At 42.3% G+C, this 20,267-nt stretch overlaps 2 protein-coding genes across 14 annotated transcripts in view; one reads left to right on the top strand and one right to left on the bottom strand.

Annotated features, from left to right (window-relative positions):
• Window positions 1–12,637, bottom strand: part of tn (tripartite motif containing protein thin) — a 43,179-nt gene extending 30,542 nt beyond the window's left edge. For 3 of the 7 annotated variants that reach the window (XM_034322169.2, XM_034322170.2, XM_034322174.2), the window contains exons 1-2: window positions 12,483–12,635; window positions 9,745–9,850 (exon numbers count right to left, since the gene is read on the bottom strand). The gene's annotated coding sequence lies outside the window, so the exon portion shown is untranslated. Of the gene's footprint in view, window positions 1–9,744; window positions 9,851–10,754; window positions 10,777–12,417 lie in introns of those variants that run through there. The other 4 variants (XM_034322163.2, XM_034322173.2, XM_034322164.2 and 1 more) reach the window with 4 other exon arrangements.
• The window catches only part of LOC117603236 (5-hydroxytryptamine receptor-like), a 141,717-nt gene that overhangs the window by 12,459 nt on the left and 108,991 nt on the right, over window positions 1–20,267 (top strand). For all 7 annotated transcript variants that reach the window (XM_034322183.2, XM_076688091.1, XM_076688090.1 and 4 more), the window contains exons 5-6: window positions 17,693–17,751; window positions 18,414–18,606. In XM_034322183.2, the coding sequence (XP_034178074.1) occupies window positions 17,693–17,751; window positions 18,414–18,606 (252 nt within the window). The remainder of the gene's footprint in view (window positions 1–17,692; window positions 17,752–18,413; window positions 18,607–20,267) is intronic.

Raw genomic sequence — 20,267 nt, 5'->3', positions numbered from 1 at the left:
TATGCGACTGCTGAATACTACTACAGTTATATCAAGTTTACTCCATAGCGTAGAGATCGTAGTTGTCTCCAGTGTATGAATAATGCCTCCTTGCAAGTCATCGTAGTCGCTTGTAGTCATGGAAGGGTTACGAAAATTTGTGAGCCAACTGTCTGACCGCAGCGATCGCGAAACGAATTTAAGACTTCTTTGTCACTGTTGTTTATCGCGCGGAGAACTCTTTGTTGGTGCTTGGCAACGATTCAACGATGCTTGTTTATCCTTTTACACGGAGAACCGCGGATGAACGGGGGGTGAAAATCGTGTTCGTCACCGGGTCTTTGTTTGGGTAGATAATTTCTTTTCGTTTAGCAAATGAGGAATTTTTAAATCATTCCTGGTACGTAATTAAAATTCTTTTTAGACTTCCCTGAAATTCACCGGTTTCCAGCAAAAATGTGTACATTCGCCGAGACACAAAGGCTACCTTTCAAATTCTTCGTGCAATTCATCGAACCGACACTGTGGTTGATTATTGGCAAAGAAAATTCAATAATTTATCACGTGACCCAGTTCTGCGCATTAACGAGGCTACCTTAATCGACAATGAAAGAAACGACGATCGGTAAATTAGAAACGCGATACAGAAAGCTCGTTACCGCTGCGGAGGTCGTATTCTTTCTCCGGTTTCTCGATTTTCGCTAAATAGAACGCGCCCGATCCTTGGATGTTCAATTACGGGAAGACGTGGCAATATTGACATCGTCGGATGTGGCGGTCGGTCGATGAGTTTCTAACAAAAGGCTATTATAACTTCCGCGTGTAATTTCCGCGAATATCGTCGTCGAGTTCGAACTCGAAATTTCAGACAATGGGGGAGAAAAGTTGCGGCCTGATATTCCGTGCCAGTATGCCGCCCTATATAGATCCTCCCTTCTAACCGTGCAATCAATAAGCTGATCCTTTCTGTTGCTCGGTCGCTTAAGATCGCGGTTAAACTCTCGTACGACTTGTGCGGAACGACGTTAAACATCGCGCTGATAAAACTCCATAAAACTAAGTTTCTCCATAGAGACAGGGCGTGTACCCGCGCGAAACAGCCGGTTCGCTGGCCGGATACGATCTGGAAACGTCAATTGATCCCTGTTACGGGCGACGAGCTAACTTCTGTCCGGTCCTCGAAAGACACGGACGCGGAATTTAATTAACGACACGAACCGTTCGAGGAGTCTATTAAAAATTTTTCCTGAAAGTTACAGTTCCGCGTACCTCTTGAAAAACTTTTTAAATGACTTTTTAATTGCTTTATATGACGGATAGTTAATTAATTTCGCAGTCGAACGGAGCCGTGAATAGGGACGGTTTATCGAACGTTTTTAATTAATCCGACTAGAATGAAAGCGCGACCGGAGTTTCCTCCGACGTTGTGCTCCACTGTTAACACGACGACTATCTTGTCCCCCATATTTGGACGGCGTTCGAGTTTCATAAGCTATTTCTAAATTGAAGATTACGAAATCGGCATCGATTCGTTGATTACGAGCCGAAGTCTTGGAAGGGTTGAAAGTTTCCCGGGAAGATATGCGTCGTTTCCGGGGATTTGTATTTGACTCGGGACCACATTATCTCGGGAGTTTTTCAATTAATTCAACGCCATTATGCGGTGTCTCTTTATTCAGCACGATAGAAATGGGTCGTAGGTTGGCGGCCGACAATACAGGACTGCCAGTATCAGAACTATGCCGAGTGAACAAAGAGATAATCGTCGTGCTTCGCATTGTTAATCTTAATTAACGCGCCAGCCTGGGATCAGGACACACAATATCGCAAGAAACTGCAGCGATTTTATTCGAACGAAATTCTGAATTTAATTGGACGCGAAGCTGCCTTCGCCTCGTACGATGGAAACTTTTCTTTGAACGAGCCTCTCGGGGATGAAAAATGAAATCTTTTTTATTTCCAGCCTGGAACAATAAAGCATCGACAAAGCCGCCGTGGCTTCTCACGATTTTCCATGCCACGCCGTTGACCCTTTTGTTTTCAATCGATTCGTTGACCGCTTTTCTTCGCCCTCCACGAGGAATAAAATCCTCTGTCCATCCGCGATGTCGTCGATCCCGATCGAGGGCTCTTCATTCGAACAATGATTAAAGGATTGTCGAAAAGTTTCGGAACCTTACAACGTTTTTATGTTTGTAAGTATCATCGTCGAACCACTCGGAATCGTGGAACTTCATTCGATCGACACTTCATTTCACTTTTTCTCCTTTTACTCTGCTCTTTCAGACGAATCACCTGCTGATAATTCGGTATCTTTTGAATACGATGGGAATGAGAGATGGATACCGTTTCCTGGGTAGGAGATATCACAGGCTATTAGTAATATGCATCGTTTACGGTCCATTTAATTTTCAAGCACGAATACTCTTTTCATTAGGTTATACATTCAACGGCGGAATCTTAACGTTGTAATTTTCCTCCTTTATACGATTCCTCTTCATCTACCATCGTCGTTCATTTCCGCGTTCCAGCTCGACGAATGGTGGATATAGGTTTTTCATCGAGTTGCTTTCAAAGTCTAGTACCATCGAAAAAAATAGAAATATCATAGAAAAGCAGATTAGTAATGGCCTCGTTACAAGTAAAAAGGTCAGACCACGAATGGAAGTTCTCCAATTTACCTTTCGTTTAAAATAATTATCACACGTGTAAGAGAACCAAGCGGTAAATGCGTCTTACTACTAACGTCCATTTTCCTTGTTACAATAAACGCGTTGAATTCTGTTCCCGGCTTTTCAGCCAGTACAATAATTTCCGCGCGGTTTCGGTGCTTTTAAAATTACCAACAACCAAATTGTGTCGCGGAACAATTCAATGTAACATTCAAGAGAAGGTTGAAGTAAACGGAACCGTTTCAGCGTCTTATGGGATTGTTGGCCGGAAAGAAACGTCGCTTTAAAATGGAGAATTCGATGAAAGTGCCGTAGAAATAGCGAAGTGCTGGGTCGATTCTTCGGAAGAATCGTGTTAAGTGAAAGCGTGCTTTGTAGAAAACGACAGTCTATTATTCCGAGGCATTTTTATGAAAAACTCTGGTAGCGAACGAGCTGGCGCGAGTTTCAAAGAATAATGGAGGATGAATAAAAGCGGGGTCGTCTTCGTCCACCGTGAATACCCCCTTTATCGTGTCCGTAGAAAATACGAGACGGTTCGCGGAACAAATTCTCGTTGCCAGTTCACGTGAGAATAGATAGAGACATCCCCGAGGCCTCGTCACCTTTCTACCACCATCATTACATCACATTTTACATCACGGTTTTGCAAACCGTGACCCATGTTCGATATCGTAATTCCTCCACCTCCTCCTCCTCTTCTTTATGCATCGCCATATCGATTTTGCACCTTTAACAGGATGAACAAGCTTCTTCGTGCAAGTTTCGTATTAGTTACCATGAAATTTTGCACCAACTGTCTTACAACGTTGCTGTAATTAGGGAGATTTGAAACCTGTCACCCTCGTAGTAACAAGTTTCCCTTAGGAAATTATTCGTACTTGAGAATTTGTTAAATTCCTTGGAAAATAAAAATACAAAAGCTACGCGAGATTTTGGGTATCGTACTTTATGGAGAATTCTGCTTTCGCAGGTTTCCGATACACTTCGAGTTTCGTGTGCTACGCGGTTAATCGCTTAATCCATTGTCCCGATCGACCAATTAACTCTCGTGCTAATTGGTGGCTCGCCGTGGTTTTAACGGAATAATGGAAGCGAATGAAACACGTCTCGGCGATACCGAAAGCTCGCTTTCTGAACGTTTCAACTGCGATTTGCATGAAGGGTGGAAAAAGCTTTTAAAGGTGGATCAGAAGAGGGTGGTTATATAAAACAATATTCACTGAACATTTTTTTTCCTCCCTCTTAAATCCTCCGCCTTATCTTTACATAGAGATGGAGATTTATGACGCCCACCATAAACGATGTTCTTGCTTTTTTCGCTGTCGGTTTAACCAGAATCTCTGGCTACCGATTCACCGTTTTTTTATTTCATCGAGAACAAAAATTGCTTTCGGCGTCGTCGAAACGGAACGTTCCCTTTAACGATCCGCGCCATCATTAGTTGTATCGCGTTGTAACGCGATGTTGCCCCGGGCCAATTCGTTATACAGGAACCATGTCGCTTGTCCACGATCGAGTTTCCGGTACGGTTCACTCGTAATAACGGATAATCGGCGAATTTACGAAAGCCATGGCCATTCCCATCTCCGCGATCGGTTTTGTATACCTTGATTGGCAGTCCGGATTTACTTGTTTCGAGTCTAATCAAAAACTTTCCCAAGTTTTCCTGATCCGATTGTTGCACATTTCATCAAGGCGATAATTCGTTTTCAAAATTACAGTCCTCGACTTGAATTCTAATCGAGTTCAGCGTAAAATTGGATCGTTAATCCTTGAAGTTCGAAAACGAAATTAAATCATTGAAAAGTTTGCGCCATCCTCTCAATAGCGGACCGAGCCGATCGATCCGTTTTCTCAAGACTGGATTCGAGTTTAACCGTGCATAGGACCCGTTTTAAATCGGTCAGTCGGTCGAAAATTGGATCATTCCCAGCGACAAGGGGCGAGCTGGAACAGCATTTAGCGCTTTAGTGCTTTTTTAACGCTTTACTCTTCGTTCGTTTCTTCCTCGCCTTTTTCCCACCTCTGTTACTCCGCTTTCCGACGGCTTTGCACGCGTGAGAACACCGTGGAGGGTTGCACCACTGAAAGGGTGCATCGTAGACTAACGAGGTACAAAGTGCAGCTAGGCACGTAATAAATGTTGTATAAGAAAAAGGAGTTACTTTTCACGCGCGCCTCCGACGATGCAAAAAAATCCGGCTGCAAGAACGTCGTATTATCGGGGATAGAAATTTTCTTCCATTTACCTCCCTATTTTTTAACGCCTGTCCTTTTTCTTTCTGAATAATTCCATGGATGGAATAAAAGGAAACACCTTGTGCGTCGAAAAACGAGTTACCGTTCGAAATAACAGCGAATGAAATAATGAAATTTTTAGTTAATTAACGATTCATTAGCATCCGGGGGTTCGAATCCAACATCGCATGTATCATTTTAATTATTGTACGCGATATTTGTTTTCATCATTCGTTCCGTTTGTTCGTATTAATCCTTCGACAGAAAATTTCGAGAAAAATAACAGTGCGTCGTGTTTTTGCAAAATCGAAACAGTTACTTTTCATTCGTCACGAAGCGTATCGTAGTTAATTGAACAGCCCGAAGGATAAATATGAAAGAAGAAATGAAAATAAAGCAACGAATTGATAGGAGTAACAAAGTGTTCGTTACGCGAACAGCAGGGAGAATTCCCTGATGACATTGGAAAAAGATTGCGAGCATCGGAATGACAGGCGATAAAGCTAATTAAACGTGTTTGTTAACAATCACTGCCGGGTAATTTGGCGATAAAACGGCGGGGAACAATCGTGCGATGAAATTGATGTAAAGCAACAAAGCGAAATTAAACGATACAAACGATCGGTAACCGTTTCAGTCACGCCACAGGAAAACATGAAAAGGGTATTTAACGTTCGCGCGAAACGAATGTGGGATAAAGAAAGTATTTTCAAGGGATCGACGTGAAAAACTGCCGTCCCTTTGCGTTACTGAAATGTGACTACCCTTTGAGTATCTCCTTTCTATCGATTTGTTTCTCTTCCCTTGTTATTTCATCCTATAAACTTGACCGTTTTATAAGGTACAAGACGAGGTGGAAGTTTTGCTTTTTCAAAGAAACCATTCAGTTACATACGTACGCCGGCTTTGTCCCGTTTTTCTTTCTTCGGTCACGTCGATGCTTGTCAATGATTTGCATGTCGGGTTATACGAGCCTCGGCGAAGAGGTATAACCGTTTTCGAAGCTGCTTCGAATCCCGGTGAAATACAGTCCAAGTTTCCTTCGACGCGTCGCGTTTGCAATTCAACTTCGCAGAGATTTACGATCCCCGAACACCGCGTTACTTATTTTCCACCTGTTTGCTCGATTCCGTTGTCCCTTTCGTTCGCTTCGATATTTTTCTATAAACGCGTTACCGTTGAGGATTACAGAAGATCATCAGAAAATAGATTTCACTGAATTCTAACGAAGATGGTATCTGTTTTATATTAATTTTCGAAGGCAGCGAGTGAAAGATTTAAATTGAAAATTGCAACGCGCAGTAGAAGTGCACGTATATAGTCAGACGCAGTGAAATATCAATCATTAGGGAAACGGTGGGTTAATTTTTAAGTTTAAGCTTTCGAAAATTGCATTTTCTTTTTCTCGATTAATTTTTTGGAAAATTTGAAGCCCAATCATGGGTAACTCTCGATTACATTAAATTTGTAGCGTCAATAATTGAGCACAACTATTCCAGGAAGCGTTGAAAAATCCGTCTCCTCTTAATTCCGCATTACCAACCGAGACCGCCGGCAACTACTTGAAAATAATTACTCTCTAACGAGCTTGCACTTAATAACGGCGTGTTTTCTAAGGGCAAAGTACTCTTACGACGGCCAAACAAGCGCGAGGAGAAGCAATTCCGAGCGGCCTTTTGATTTTCATTATCCAGCTTGAAAAAAAAAAAAAAAAACTGAACCCGTAGCTCTGTTCGCCAGACTGCAGCGGCTCATTTGAATTGTTAAACAACCGCCCTGAAGAATTCGTTTAATTATTACGAGATCTACGCCGATGAATACAACCCTCTTGCGCGTTCCCGTTCGATAACGAGAGGGTTAATATCTCTGACGGGAACGAACGATGAAAACTTTTGAAATTGGGACGATTTCGAACGTCATAGTTGTTCGTTAAACGGAAGCGAGTCGAGAGATAAAATCAACACGTTCTCGAGGCACCCGGATTTCCTTGGAAAATAGAAAATTTGCAGAGGAAAAACGAGGGTCTAGCTCGCGATCGGCATACGCGTCCATTTTCACAGTGGCAGCGAACGTGTTAAATGTCGTTGGACGAAACACAAGAAAAGTCGTTTCGCGAGGGAAACGGAAGGTCCTTCTCGATGAAAAATGGATTTCCATTTGTACGAGTGCGTCACACGTGTCCAGCGTTGAACAGCGAATACAAGAAATCCATTTTTCTCTTGGCTCCGACTTTCGTTCGCTCGTGTCACGATCCATCTAATTTTTCTCGATCGAGTCTGTTTCTCTTTTTCTCTTTTTTTCTGCTTTTTGCTCCATCGAGGATGACGTTGAACAGAGATTTAAAGGACACAACGAGGGAGAACGTGACGCGGGGTTTGATCGATGTCATCGAGAGTTTATATCATCTTTTCGATGATAAATTTTACGTGCTCGTCCCTCGTGTAAGCTCGACCGATCCCTTGGATTAAACGAATCGTTACGTGACCGTAGATTTAATTGAACGATTCATTAGAGCCCGATGGGATCACGGTCAAGTATTCCACGCCTCTGTGTTTCGAATATATCGTACATTTCTCCGAGAACCTCTTCGTCCTGTCTCTCCAGGGTGTCGTTATTTCACGGAACATTTCTCCTTCAGCACGTAGCTGCTCGTTTCTGCGCCCTTCCATATCGATTCCAGCTTTTAAAACTGTTAAAAACCCGCTGAAGATGGTGGTTTACTCGCGGTAAAGATGCTGATTACAAGTTTCAACCCTTATTTATTTTCAAGCGAGTTCGTTGAACGATCTCTGACGAATAGGTTCGATTATCAATTCAGAATTTATTCTTATCAAAAGACTAATGGCTCTGATACGAACTGACCCGACCTGGTTACGGATAACGAATGATTAAATTCGGATGATAGTTTCGTGTCACTCGGATGACGTTTGTTTTCTAGGGAATCTGAATTTATTTACCCTGTTATCTCCTATCCCGGATGCATTAGCCGGTGATATAAAATATCCAATGAAACAAACAACGAAAAATGACGACAGTTATTCGGTTTCTTTCGCCGTTTTTTCTCGTCGACTCGCGGCCGAAAAAGTCGGCCAACTCGAGGGACAGGTCCAGTTGTAACTCAGAATTTCCACTCGAGATATAGAACGAACGTAGCCCGCTGGAAACGGGCATTAATTAGTGGAACGAGACGCGTCACGTTTAACCGTGCTAATTTGCGGATAGCTCTGTGCTCCCTAAGCACGATTTTTCACGCATAGTTTTTTGCCAAGCTGCTCGTTTCAACGGAGACTTTCAAATTAAACGCTCACTCGAGCCACGTTTCTCATTTTTTCCTCTCTCGCTCTCTTTATATTTTTTTTACTCCACTTTCATCCGTTTCTTTTTCACTTCTTCTGTTCGAGCTTCGCTCTTCTGGATGACGAAACAAAATTTGCGCACACCCGTTTCTTTCATCCTTCGAAATTGCGGCTCGTCGATTCGCCGAGCGAACGGCTTCGTAAAGTGATTTTTCTCGTCCGCATTGGCGAACTTTTTTGCAAGAGCAACGCCTCCTCAAACCTCGACGTTTCCTTGGAAATTGCACTTTCGCGCGGCAACAACGTTTGAATGCGGCCCCGGTGAAAAGAAGTAATTAGAGTTATTTCGTTTGAGCGGGTCGGGATAGCGAGGTGCTTGAAGCGGCAGGGAGAAAAAAAATTAATTAGCTGCTCATTTTGACAGAATGGCCGGAGCCGATGGTAAATAAGGATGTCCTTAGCCGACTTCATCTTTGCTGGCCAATCCAATGCCTCTCTTGACGCTCTTTTTCTCATTTTTAATTTTTTTAACTTTGCACTTTGAAGACGGAGAAACGAATCGAACGACCGTTTCGTTTTTTTCCCTTCAATGAAAAAGCCTTCCAATGGTTTCATTGAAGTTGCTGGAATGAAGTTGCGGGACGGTGATTAATCAAGCGGCGAACACTTGAAACGCTATTTTCCTGGGAAAAATCAGCGATCCGTTTAAACACGCGAAAAGTATCTGGAGTCTCGCGCACTAATGCGATTTTACGTGGCGCGTTCGATAGAACGCAAATTTCGTGGAAACGATAATTGAATTTGTTTGGGAAAACACCGATTTACCGATGCAATTTTATCCGGCCGTGAACACGCGTCTGTAGATTCACGATAATGTTTTTTAACTCGATGGCTTTCGTTCTTTGTTACGTATTTATTCGCGCGGGGTTTTTTCATTTTTTATTACGATCGCTTAATCGTCCGGCTCGAGGGATGATTCGTTGTTTTCGTTTCGAACCAGAGCAAATACGATTATCTGATGCATCGGGGAAATTTAAAGCCTATAAAATAATCAGGAATAACAGCGAGAAATGAGAAGTTGATGTTAAATTCGTTTAACGATGCATATTGATTTTTATCGTGGAAAACATTTGGAAAATTTCTATTTATTTTTATTTTCAACCCTTTCAATCTGGAAAGTTTCGCAAACCCTTTGATTATTTATTTACATACGAAAGGGTGTAAAACATTGTTTACGTAAAGTGATCACGGGACGATGTCATAACAGAAGGGTCGAATGGGTTGAAGATAAAAGCATCGAGGCTAATCAATAATCAATAATCTGAAAGATTTGCCCGGTATCCATCAGAGGATCGGGTGAAATTTTCTACGCAAACAGTATTGCGAATCTGAAATTCATCGTTGCACTCTAATACAGGGTTCGTTAAAATTCCCATTTTACTTAGGTAAATGTTTTTCCAAGCTGAATCCACTTTCATTGAATTTTTAATTCACAATCATTCGGGCAAACTTGCGGCGGTAAAAATGGAAGAATCAGATCAAAGTATCCAGCTTACCTGACAATATGACCGCCTTGCGGCGGCCTCTTCCGGTTGGGGGCCCTCTCTACGGGGCCCCAAGTGTCCGCGTTCTTCGTTCACCAATATCCAAGCGCTGTGACAGCTGGAAATCAGATCACCACCGTTAAACGATTGCTCGCGTGCAATCCGGATGAGCGACGATCACGTAATCGCGAGTTCGGCGCGCGAGAAAATCGGGAAATCGTAGTCATCGTATGATTTTCTTCGTCGCGGGAAATTCGACGTTTCATCGGGCAGAAATATACTCAGTTTCGACGAGCAGCTAAGAAATATTCGAGCGGTACGAGAAATCGAAGGGGTGGTCGTAAATTTCGTGACGTCGTCGCGTTTCAACGTCAATGTCGAGGAAAAGTAACTTCAACTTCCGGAAACTTATGCAACCCGCTCTAGTGGATTATACCGGGACGTGGTCAGACGACAAACGAGCTGCAAGTAGCATAGTCCGGCACTGTGTCAGACACGAGTCGGTTTGAACTATTTGAGAACACTTTTCGGTGGAAGTAAATTTTTTCGTGGTTCGAGAAGCTCTTGTTGCGGGCAAACAAAAAAATTAACCACTTTAGCGGCGTGGAAGCTTTCCAACGCGAGAATCACTTCTCCAGCGGATTACCGATAATCCAGGAATCATCAATTTTCTTCGAGGAAAGAGCTGGAAGAACAATCACCGCGAGGAGAAAATCTTCTTCGCCCCCTTTTTTCTTCACCGTCTCGCCCTCGAACGCGTCTACGATGAAAACGTTCTAAAATTTCGAATATCAATTTATATTTAAAACTATAAATCATGCGTGTTGAGTCAGTGAAGTGCCGGTTGCGTCATCCGAGGGTTGATTAAATTCATAGCGTCGATCACACTAATGACTCCCGCGCGTGAATCCCCTTTCACCACCCCTCCGTCGGCTCATATATTTTTAATCGCTTTTTCTCCCTTCTATCGGGTCGGAGTACCGTCGCGTCGGTTCGGCACGATTTCCCAATTTAAATCTCACGTCGGATCGATTCCGTCTCGCGAGATCTTCGGCTCGGCCGTTCGGTTAAAGGCACGGCGAGCATCGAACGACGAGGAGGAGTGGATGGGTGCATCGGGAGGGCGGGGCGGGGGTTTAGGGTTGGCAGGGTGGCGAGAAAGGGGACGGCTGAACCAGCAGCCCCATCGCGGAAAGGAAAAAGCAGAAAATGGAACGTCGCGTCGCGACGCTTGATGAGGATCTTTTCGTTGCCACGTTGATCGTGGCGGAGAGCTTGGAAAAACTGTAGCGGGAACGAGGCGGGTAATTGGACACCGGCCGGCCATATTAGAGCACGGAGAGACAGACGGAGATAGTGGGATCGAAGAACGGGACGTGAGAAACGCGGAGAAGGAGCTGAGATGCTGCGCGTATTGGCAGACGGACGGAGAAGAGAAACGGAAGACTTAGAGAGAGAGAGGGATGGTTTAAGGAAAAGAGGAGGGAGAGTGAAAAGCGGAAAAGAAGCTGGGCTAGGGTTAGACTGGCGAAAAGAAAACTAGAAACGAGAAGGAAAAAGAAACGAGCATCTCGTTGTATGTACACGAAAAACGCCTATGAACGAAGAAAAATCAAGATTTTTAAAATTGTACTTTTTCGAGGCCCAGATAAAAATATTCCATCTTTCAAAATTGGATGTCGGTAAAAAAGACCCTCAGATCATCAAAGATAATTAGAAACCCCAGTTGAATGAAAGAGACTAGAAGAGGATCGAAATCTGTGTCAGTAGACCCGGAAACGGTTCTCTTTCAAAAATCGTCGCAAAGTTTAAAAAAGGAATACACGTATACAGAGAGAGAGATTATGATAAGACACCCCACGAAATAATAAACAACCTCAAACATGGAACACTTTGAGCCGTGTTGGCCCGGAACAACGAAAGTTGTTGGATCCAGCGAAGCTTCGGGGCTCGAGGCGAGTCCGACTTTCAAGGCGTTCGAAATCCCCGAGATTCCCGGCCCCTCGAACGACAATCTCCCGGGGGAATCGTTAAAGAGCGACGGGAACGTGTGCAGAGGCCATCAGCAGCGCGGCACGTTCCCGAGCCGAGGCGAAAGAGAGCTTTGGAAACGCGTGAAAGAACCGTTTCCACGCCAATGTTAACGCGCGAACGAGCTTGCGCGGTTGGCGAGCGTGTGCATCGACGGCGTTGTGCCGTTTTAGTAACGGAGCGCACCGGTGCGCACCGGTGTGCATTATCTAACACTTAAAATTAGACGGCCGATGGCGACGGCGAAAAGAGATCCTCTCTCAGCCCTCGCGTCCAACACCGATTCGTCGCCTCTCACTCCGTCTCTTTCTTTCTAACCCCGGTTAACCGTATGGATCCTCGGATAGCGGAAGAGAAGCTCACATCACACAGACTAATTAATTCATTTCACTTCGCCACTGATTGAACCACCTGATATGTACTTTCCGTCCTTCCCCCGTTTCTTTTTCCTTTCTTTTCCACGGTATAATGAACGAAGTATGGAGAATAGAAGGCACTTTAGAGAAACTGGGACACCAAAGATGATACGTGATAGCAATAGGCGACTAGCTTGTTCCACCGCACTCTTTGTCTGTGTGTGTATGTGTGTGCGTGTTCGCCGACGATTACGTTCGGACACGTTTTCCCGTCACCGATTACTTATCGAATACGAACAGTGATGTGGTGTTATCGTATGACGAAGGATGATGAGGTGCCGATTACGAGGTTACGAGACGCACCGCGTTCGTCCGGGCCGGCTGGCCGCCCGTCTCAGAGTGAATGTCTTATTAGTTATTTCTGGCTAGCTACATCGCCGCTCTGTTCCTCCACCTTCTTCGTCTTTTCTTGATCCTCTGCCCGAGCTTGCACCCCACTCTCTTCTATACCTGCTCTCGTTCCTTTCCTCGATGCCCGTACGGGCCATCCTCTACCATTTCCCTCCTGATCTCTAATTCTTCGGACTACCCTCCCCTCGCGGATTCCTCTACACCTCCGATTCGGAACATTCCTCCTCGTCGATCGGTACCGTCCTTGAACTTCCACCAGGGTGCATTTCAAAATTCAACGAGTAGTCGCGCGAGGAAAGAAAAGGTCTTTGAAGATCTTTGAACGCGGTTGATTAGTCGGAAAATATCGAGGGCTTTCAAATGATCGTTCGTTAACTTTCACCCCTCTCGTAAATCACGCTACTCGTTATTGCATTTTTCTTCTGTTGTTATTGGTAGAACATCAGCCGAAAGTAATAACGACAAAAACGGGACAAACTTTCCGTTCGATCGAGCCTCTCTTGAGATTAATCATTTCTTCGATGATAAGTCAGCGGGTCGAATCTTTTCGTATTCCTCTCCCTCCCCCGGTTAATGGGGAAAAAGTTTTTATATTAACATCGTTCGGCTCCTCTTTTTTCACTGTTTCCTCGTTGCGGATATCCCTTCGACTCGACGAAAGACGTTTTCGACAAAATGCGAACGGGAAAGAGGGAAGACATTAAAGAGCGTAATCTATGGCGAACGACGAAGAAAGGGCTTAAAGATGACAAAGTGGATGCTTCGTACTTTCACGACACGTAGGGAAACCTAACGACCCTAACGCTCCTGTTTGCGGCTTCCTACCCTTTCGAAGCTCGTTCGGTAATAAATGATGAAGTGTCACCGAGTTTCGTCGGAGTTGCCTTTTTTGCATAATTCACAGGGGTTCGTTGACAGTCCTCGAGGGAATTAATTTTTCAGCCACCCCGATCGGCCTGTTTCTCGATCGGACCGGAAGCTACGCTCGAGGTATCATCTCCTCTTTGTTTCGACCATCCTGTGACTTACGTAATTCATTGAGCGACGTTCGTGGTTTTATTTTCACCCAGCTACCCGTCGCATGAAATATCGACGTTCTGCCGTTGACTTTGCTCGTCCTCGAAAACGCAATCGTTCATCAACGTTCCAGCAGTATTTTTCGAAATAAAAATGAAGTTTTAAAAAGTTCAATATCGAACACCGGTTTCATTAGGCCGAATTGTTTCGAAATTCCGCAGCCTCTGTTCGCGACGTGTAATGAGATACGAGTTCGAGTCGCGGCTGGAACAACAATGAAACGTTACTTGCTCGAAATTTCTCTGCTATCCGCTCGATCGAACAGTGTTCCGAGTGAAAACGCATCCCGCTACGTTTTTGGAATCCTGACTCAGATACGTAACGTTTCTCTAAAAATAAAAAGGAACCTGACCAACAAGCAAACTCGAATAACTCGTGATATTCAAATGTTCCTTCTAATTTAATCGGTGAAATTCCACTGTGCTTCAAGAGATTATGAGTAACGAGCCCCGAGAGACGTGTAAATCAAGCTAGCGCTGAAAGTTTTGAGAATTCAACGAGTAAGCTGTCACATACAGCGTTCGTTGTATTTCGTACTTTGATACGTTGAAATGTTTGACGTGCTGGTAATTAAGGAATATTTTAATAATTCAATGACCGGTTTAAGTTCGTAATTTTAGTTTGAAATAATGTTGCCAACAATCGGGGCGAAGCTTTAGGAAAGCTTCGTACGGTGAAACTTCGAAGCTCCGAGTCTCTTAAGGAAATTGAAGTGGAAGATAAGGTTTAAGCAAGAAAGTCTAGCCTGCAGGTTTTCATTCCGCTTAAATAAGTAGCCGTGATGTTGACAAATGAACGTTTACACCTCGATATTTCCACGGACGGTTATCCCGTTTCGCGATATTGAAGCTCGCCTGGGAAATTTTCGTCGAACCATCGAAATAATTTGCCTGATACTTAACGAAATTACCGTTGCGATTCCGACGCGAAGTTTCATCCGCATTGCTCATTAGTCGGGCCGCGTGCCTCGATAAATAAACTCACTAGGTGACTCACCGGACAAATGCTCAGTTGTTCGCTGATATTTCGAACTGCCCTCCCTATTACAACCTTTCATTTATATTTATACTTTCCTTTTATTAATCCAACTTTATTTCGTATGCGCGGTACGTTTACATTTTAATCGTGTAAAAATAAAAATAAGTCTCTTGGCGTGTCTCATCTGATATGATATAGAATAATTTAAAAAATGTGTCTACTAAATATTCAGAAATGAATAAAACATCATAATTCAGTTTTATAATTGAAGAATGAATAATATTTAGAAGCGAAGCCAATTTTTTATTTAAATCGAAAGCCGATGATTATTTTACGAGCCTAATATTTTCACAGATTATCCCAAATTGTATCTCCCGTTGCGCCATCTAAAATCACGTATATTTTTTCATTTTTCCACCGGACAGTCGCGTTAACCGTATAAATCAGAGGAATCCGCGTTAGAAATTTCACCCGGGAATAATTTACATGCTACAGGAGTTTTTAGCAGGATAAAAAAAAATCCGTGTCGCCGTGACATTCGATTTATCATCGACCAGGGAATATTCGTTGCTCGATATTCGAAGACCATCGCGACTGATATTCCCGACGAGTTTCATTCGACCCTTCGGACTTCATCTTCCTTCCGTTTCACCCTCTTCCTCTCGATTAATTTTCACAGATGTCTCCAAATTCGTCCGTTTAAAAAAAGAAAAAGGCGTAATATCGAACTCTTGTCACGTTCCTCGTAATTGAAACGTAACGATGCTGTTCGTTTTCGTGGAACGTGATACAAGGAACGTGAAGAATCGTATCATTGTTTCTTGAAGTGTCGTTGATATCGATCACGGAAGGGTGCTCGAATAAATCATTTTAACGGCGTCCTTTTTACTGAAACGCCGTGAAATGAAACGAAACCGCGAACCACGCGCGTTCCATCGTTTCAGCAAATTTGCTCGCGATCCTCCTACGTTTCCTTGGGAAATTCGCGAAGAACATTCTCAAAGATATTCTTGTTGCAAGGTGTTAGGATGGTTTGCGAGCAGAGAATCAAAAGTAGGAGAAAATCCACGCGACAGAAGGGAATTAGAAATTCCCACGTAATCAAGCATTCTTTTCGAAATTGCATTTTTCACACGAGGAGAAAAAATTCCTTGGGTCGACCGACAAATGCTTCCAAGTGGAATTTTCCTTTTTTTGGTAAGGAAAATTAAAAATATGGTTATTCGAAGTTTAGGTCGAAGACGCTACTGCGGCTTGGTATTATTCGTGGATTACGGAACCGCGGTGTTTGTATTTTCAGAATACAGGAAGATTTACGAGGCCAACGAGGGAATTAATATCGAAACTAATTTCCAAGGAGTATCGGTCACGAAGAGGTTAAGAAAACCGGAAGGGAAATACGCTGCGGGAAAGTTGATTATTCCTGTTTGAGTTGCCGCGTGAATCCTCTCCTCTCGTTACAGTTGGCAAGTTTTATTAAAAAGAATGGCAATTTGCTGAAATCGTTTTACCAGCCGCATTTTTTCTTTACGAGGTTCTATTAAGAGGAAAGTAATTAATGGATCGCTTCGTAGCACTTTTCGTTTATGTATTTTAATAAAGGCTTCGACGAACGATTCATGCGATTTTTTATTGTTCGATCAATTTTCATATTTTCTCTGGTTCGTTTACGAAAGATAAGAACGAGGCATCCCAATTGTCACGGCCCTGGCAGCTATTTTTACCATCGTCCGCGCGTTATTTATAACAACAGACTTATTTCACCGTCGACACGACTTCTATCTGTCGTGTTCAGCATCGGACCTTTGGATTCACCCAAGAAACATGTTGTAAAAATGTTTGAATAAATTTTTTTTTCTTGACAGAAGAAAGTAAACCTTATGAAAAATTCTTCTATTACAAAGAGATAAAGAAAAATGTAGTAGATTTAAAAAGAGTAGTACAGAATGGAGGCATTTAATATTTTTATTAATATTTTATAATTACCTATTGATCTTGTTGCTGTTTAAAATTACTTAATTCTACCACGTAAACTTTCAATCGACTTTGTCAATGTATTAGTACGATGATAACATTACCGAAAATATTAATTTTCTTCTTCCTTTAATTATTCGATTATATTAAATTTATGGCGACGGTCACCAGTAACTCCGACACAGCAGTCGGTTAATTATTGTAAAAGCTTTGAAACAAAGGGGTCAGAGATTGAGCTTTTGCCGTGTTGTATGGCTAATTACAATCGAGTCTCAAATATTTCCCTCAAACAGAGAGGTGGTAGTTTTAATTAACAACTAGTGACACGTGCACGTTGATTATTACTTTCATCAGCGGATCCCTTTTGTTGATCGTTACCGTATTAAACGATTTAACGTCTGCTCTTTTATTCCCATGATTTATATATTACCAAGCGCTAATTACATTAGCATCACGGGAAACAGATGCTGAAGGTGATAAATTAATAATCGGTCGCATAATTTTTCATACAAATATACGAGGAATATCATTTGTCAGGATTGTCAACAAGTCTTTCGAAGTTGTTCATTTCCTGCAAACGTTCTCATCGATATGATTAATTAATATATCTGAAGAAAAGATAATTAAAATCGTGTCCGTAATTCGTTATGTTATTTCCATTGTTCATCTTTCAATATGAATCTGCATATATGGAAATTCATTAACAGCATTTGTTAATGAAGGTTCATATAATTGAAAAGTTTCATCAAGTATTTTATTAATTTCTCAATATTTGAAAAATTAATTTCAATGAAAGATTGACTGCAGTATTGATAATATTTGTTCTTAAAAAATATTTCAAGCTGAGCTTTGCAAGCTGAGGGACAAACGTCATTGGTCATTCATTTGACTTAGGAATCTTCTAATTGTCAATAACGTCGAAACATAATTATGTGGTTGTCGCAAATTGACAAGCCAATAATCATCAATCGAGTGACATGCGATATCGAGTTGAACATGTACTCGCGTAACCAGTTACATCGCGATTTCATTGACCCATCAATTCAATATTCGATCGCATCCAATCTTTCAATTATTAATCACAATGTCAAATCGTCCATTCGTTAACAGTTCTCATTTTTCTTTTCCAACAGGAAGATCAGGAGTTGTTGCCACACGAGGCGGAAGGCATTCGGACTACCGAGATCCGGCCGTAAGTTAAAAATTTCAAGCATAGATTTTTCTTGTTTAAACATCATCGAGATATGCATCCCACGTTGCTATTGTTTATTTACCCAGCTCGATGATCGGAATAGCACCTTCCGGGTATAAATCCTGTCCGTTTAGGTTTTACATTCACGAACGTCGAAACGGATCGGCTAGAAAAATGTCGGTTTAAAAAAAAGTTGCTGTCGTTCTGCACGCGTTACCCGTGAATCCGATCTCGAAATAGTTTAATGATCGCTGGTCCGTAATTTTAGTCCAAGGTGTAGGTTGAATGACGCAAATCGAGACCGTCAAGAAAACTCGAAAACGCAGTGGACATTCGACACTTTCGCGGGTACTTTTTTTCCTTATGTAACACAAAAGCCTTTATTCGAGAAAACAATGAAACTTTTGAAAATCCGACAATTTTATTTCTAGTACTTGCAAACTGAACCGTGCCAATGTGTTCTATAAATAATAATATAATTTCAAAATTATAGCAGAAATATTTTGTACTTGGCAAAACTCGGACGCAATGATATATCTTTCCTTGCACGTGCGCAAAAACTGAAGTGTATAAAAATTGATGATGAAAAATACAGAACGAGAAAAGTTGGACGTTTCCGGATGGAAGAAATTGAAACGATCTTGTGTGTATCGAAATTGCAGGGAGGTGGTGAGGTCCATGGAGCGTCTGTACGCTGTGCCATCGGAAAAGCTGCGAGTTTGGTCGGTTTGGCTGACGAAAATCGTTGAAATTGCCGACCAATGGCAAAAGTGGTTACGTGCTCACATCGATTTCACTATAAGGCTCTCAGACCGCTTGTACGCGGCCGAGATGGCCGTAAGGCGGTCGAAAATGGTAAGTTCTATTTCGTGTAACGACCAGCTACAGGCTGACCCGTTATTAGATATTTATGTCAAACATCGTGCCGGGGGTTAGGAAGGGAACATGAAAAATAAGGCCATTACAGAAAGTGGGACCTTCGTTCTCTAATTAATAAGTTCGTGGGGTGCGGTTATTTAGGATGAAATTATATTACAGTGAAAGCGTATTTAATGCACGTTAAATTGTCGTTTATTGGAGACCTGGTGCGCTGTAATGGTAGAGTAACGTGATATAAAGGCTACCAGGTACTCAGGTAAAAATATATGGAATTTGTGCGCTCGTTGGCTGGACCTCTTTTTTTTTAAAGCGATGCAAACTTCCTTCTAGATTAATTCCCTTCTGATCAAAATCGGGGAGAAACTAATTAAGTATTTCAAATTGCAGTGTGTTCGAACGATGACTATTGGAGTATTATTCTAAAAATTTTAGGTAGGTCTATTAGGAATTGACTACAAGGCACCATTGGCCCGTTCCAATATTGCTTTCCAATAATTTTGAACGGTTAGAGATAACGTTCGACGGTCTACCGTGTATGCGAAGCTCTCCTCGAGCGAATAGAAGACTGTTTTCGCAGCCGTACCGTAGGAGCATCATTAAAACAAAGGCTCCCTAACAATGTGTCTGCGATACGCGTTACGAGCTCGCGTAAATATCTTACGCTCGTAAAATCGTATCTATTAGAACGGCGTTGCTTCGTCGGTAGACATGAAATTTCAATGTAAATTACAGGTTTACTTGTCGTGTTCCCATTCAAACGGCTGCCTGACGAGATGACAATCGTGAACGCGATGTTCCTCGGTGAAATTGACACAAAGCACGCGGAAGTTTGTCACCATAGCGATCGACGTTATTAAATTTCGTATAAACTCATATTTTTGCAATAAGAGAAAGAGAAATCGTTGGTCTTGATGAATGTAAATTTCACTCTTTAAGGTTTCAATTTTCTTAGCATTTAGTGGTTTCCCTGCTCGTTGCTTTTCATATTCAATAAACTGTTTCAATCTTCTCATTACTATAGAAATTGCAACGAATTTTGCTTTGAAATTAATAAGCATCCTGTCGCAACGAGCATCGGTAACCGGTGGCATAAATTAAAAGCAGGGAAACGAGGGGACTTAATTAAAAGCAGAAAGAAGAAAGAACTAGTATTACCCTAATAATATTTAAATATTTAAAAAAGGAAAAAATATTAATACCATTGATTGTTCTTACACCGATATTTCTTAACAATCCTTAATTAAATTTTTTAACGCGTCTGACCATGCACGTTCATTATCACTGTGACAGTCCTTCCAGTGCCGCTCCATATACGAATTTTTCTACTTCGTCAGAGACACCTTAACGATTTCAAGATATTATGAGAACAGACCCGGCGTTGTTTCCAATTTTCTCTGGTATGGGGGGAAAAAAAATTTAATTTTCCCTCGGATCTAGATAGTCGTAGCGGTTCTAAATAACGGAAACTTAATTTCTCCGAGCGTCCTTGCCAGCGTGTTCTAGCTGAAACACAGGGGAATGATTTACTGGGGTCGCTGGGAATAGCCGCGTTTCTCAGCATCCAGTTGGTTAACCTTGAACACGGTGAACTCGAAGCCAGTGTGTTTCGTTGTCTCAGAGCCCAGCTCAGGTGTTGG

Source organism: Osmia lignaria, chromosome 4 (genome assembly GCF_051020975.1).
Source record: "Osmia lignaria lignaria isolate PbOS001 chromosome 4, iyOsmLign1, whole genome shotgun sequence".
Classification (NCBI taxonomy): domain Eukaryota; kingdom Metazoa; phylum Arthropoda; class Insecta; order Hymenoptera; family Megachilidae; genus Osmia; species Osmia lignaria.
Note: the sequence above shows the minus strand (reverse complement) of the source record. Positions and strands in the feature narration are given on the sequence as shown.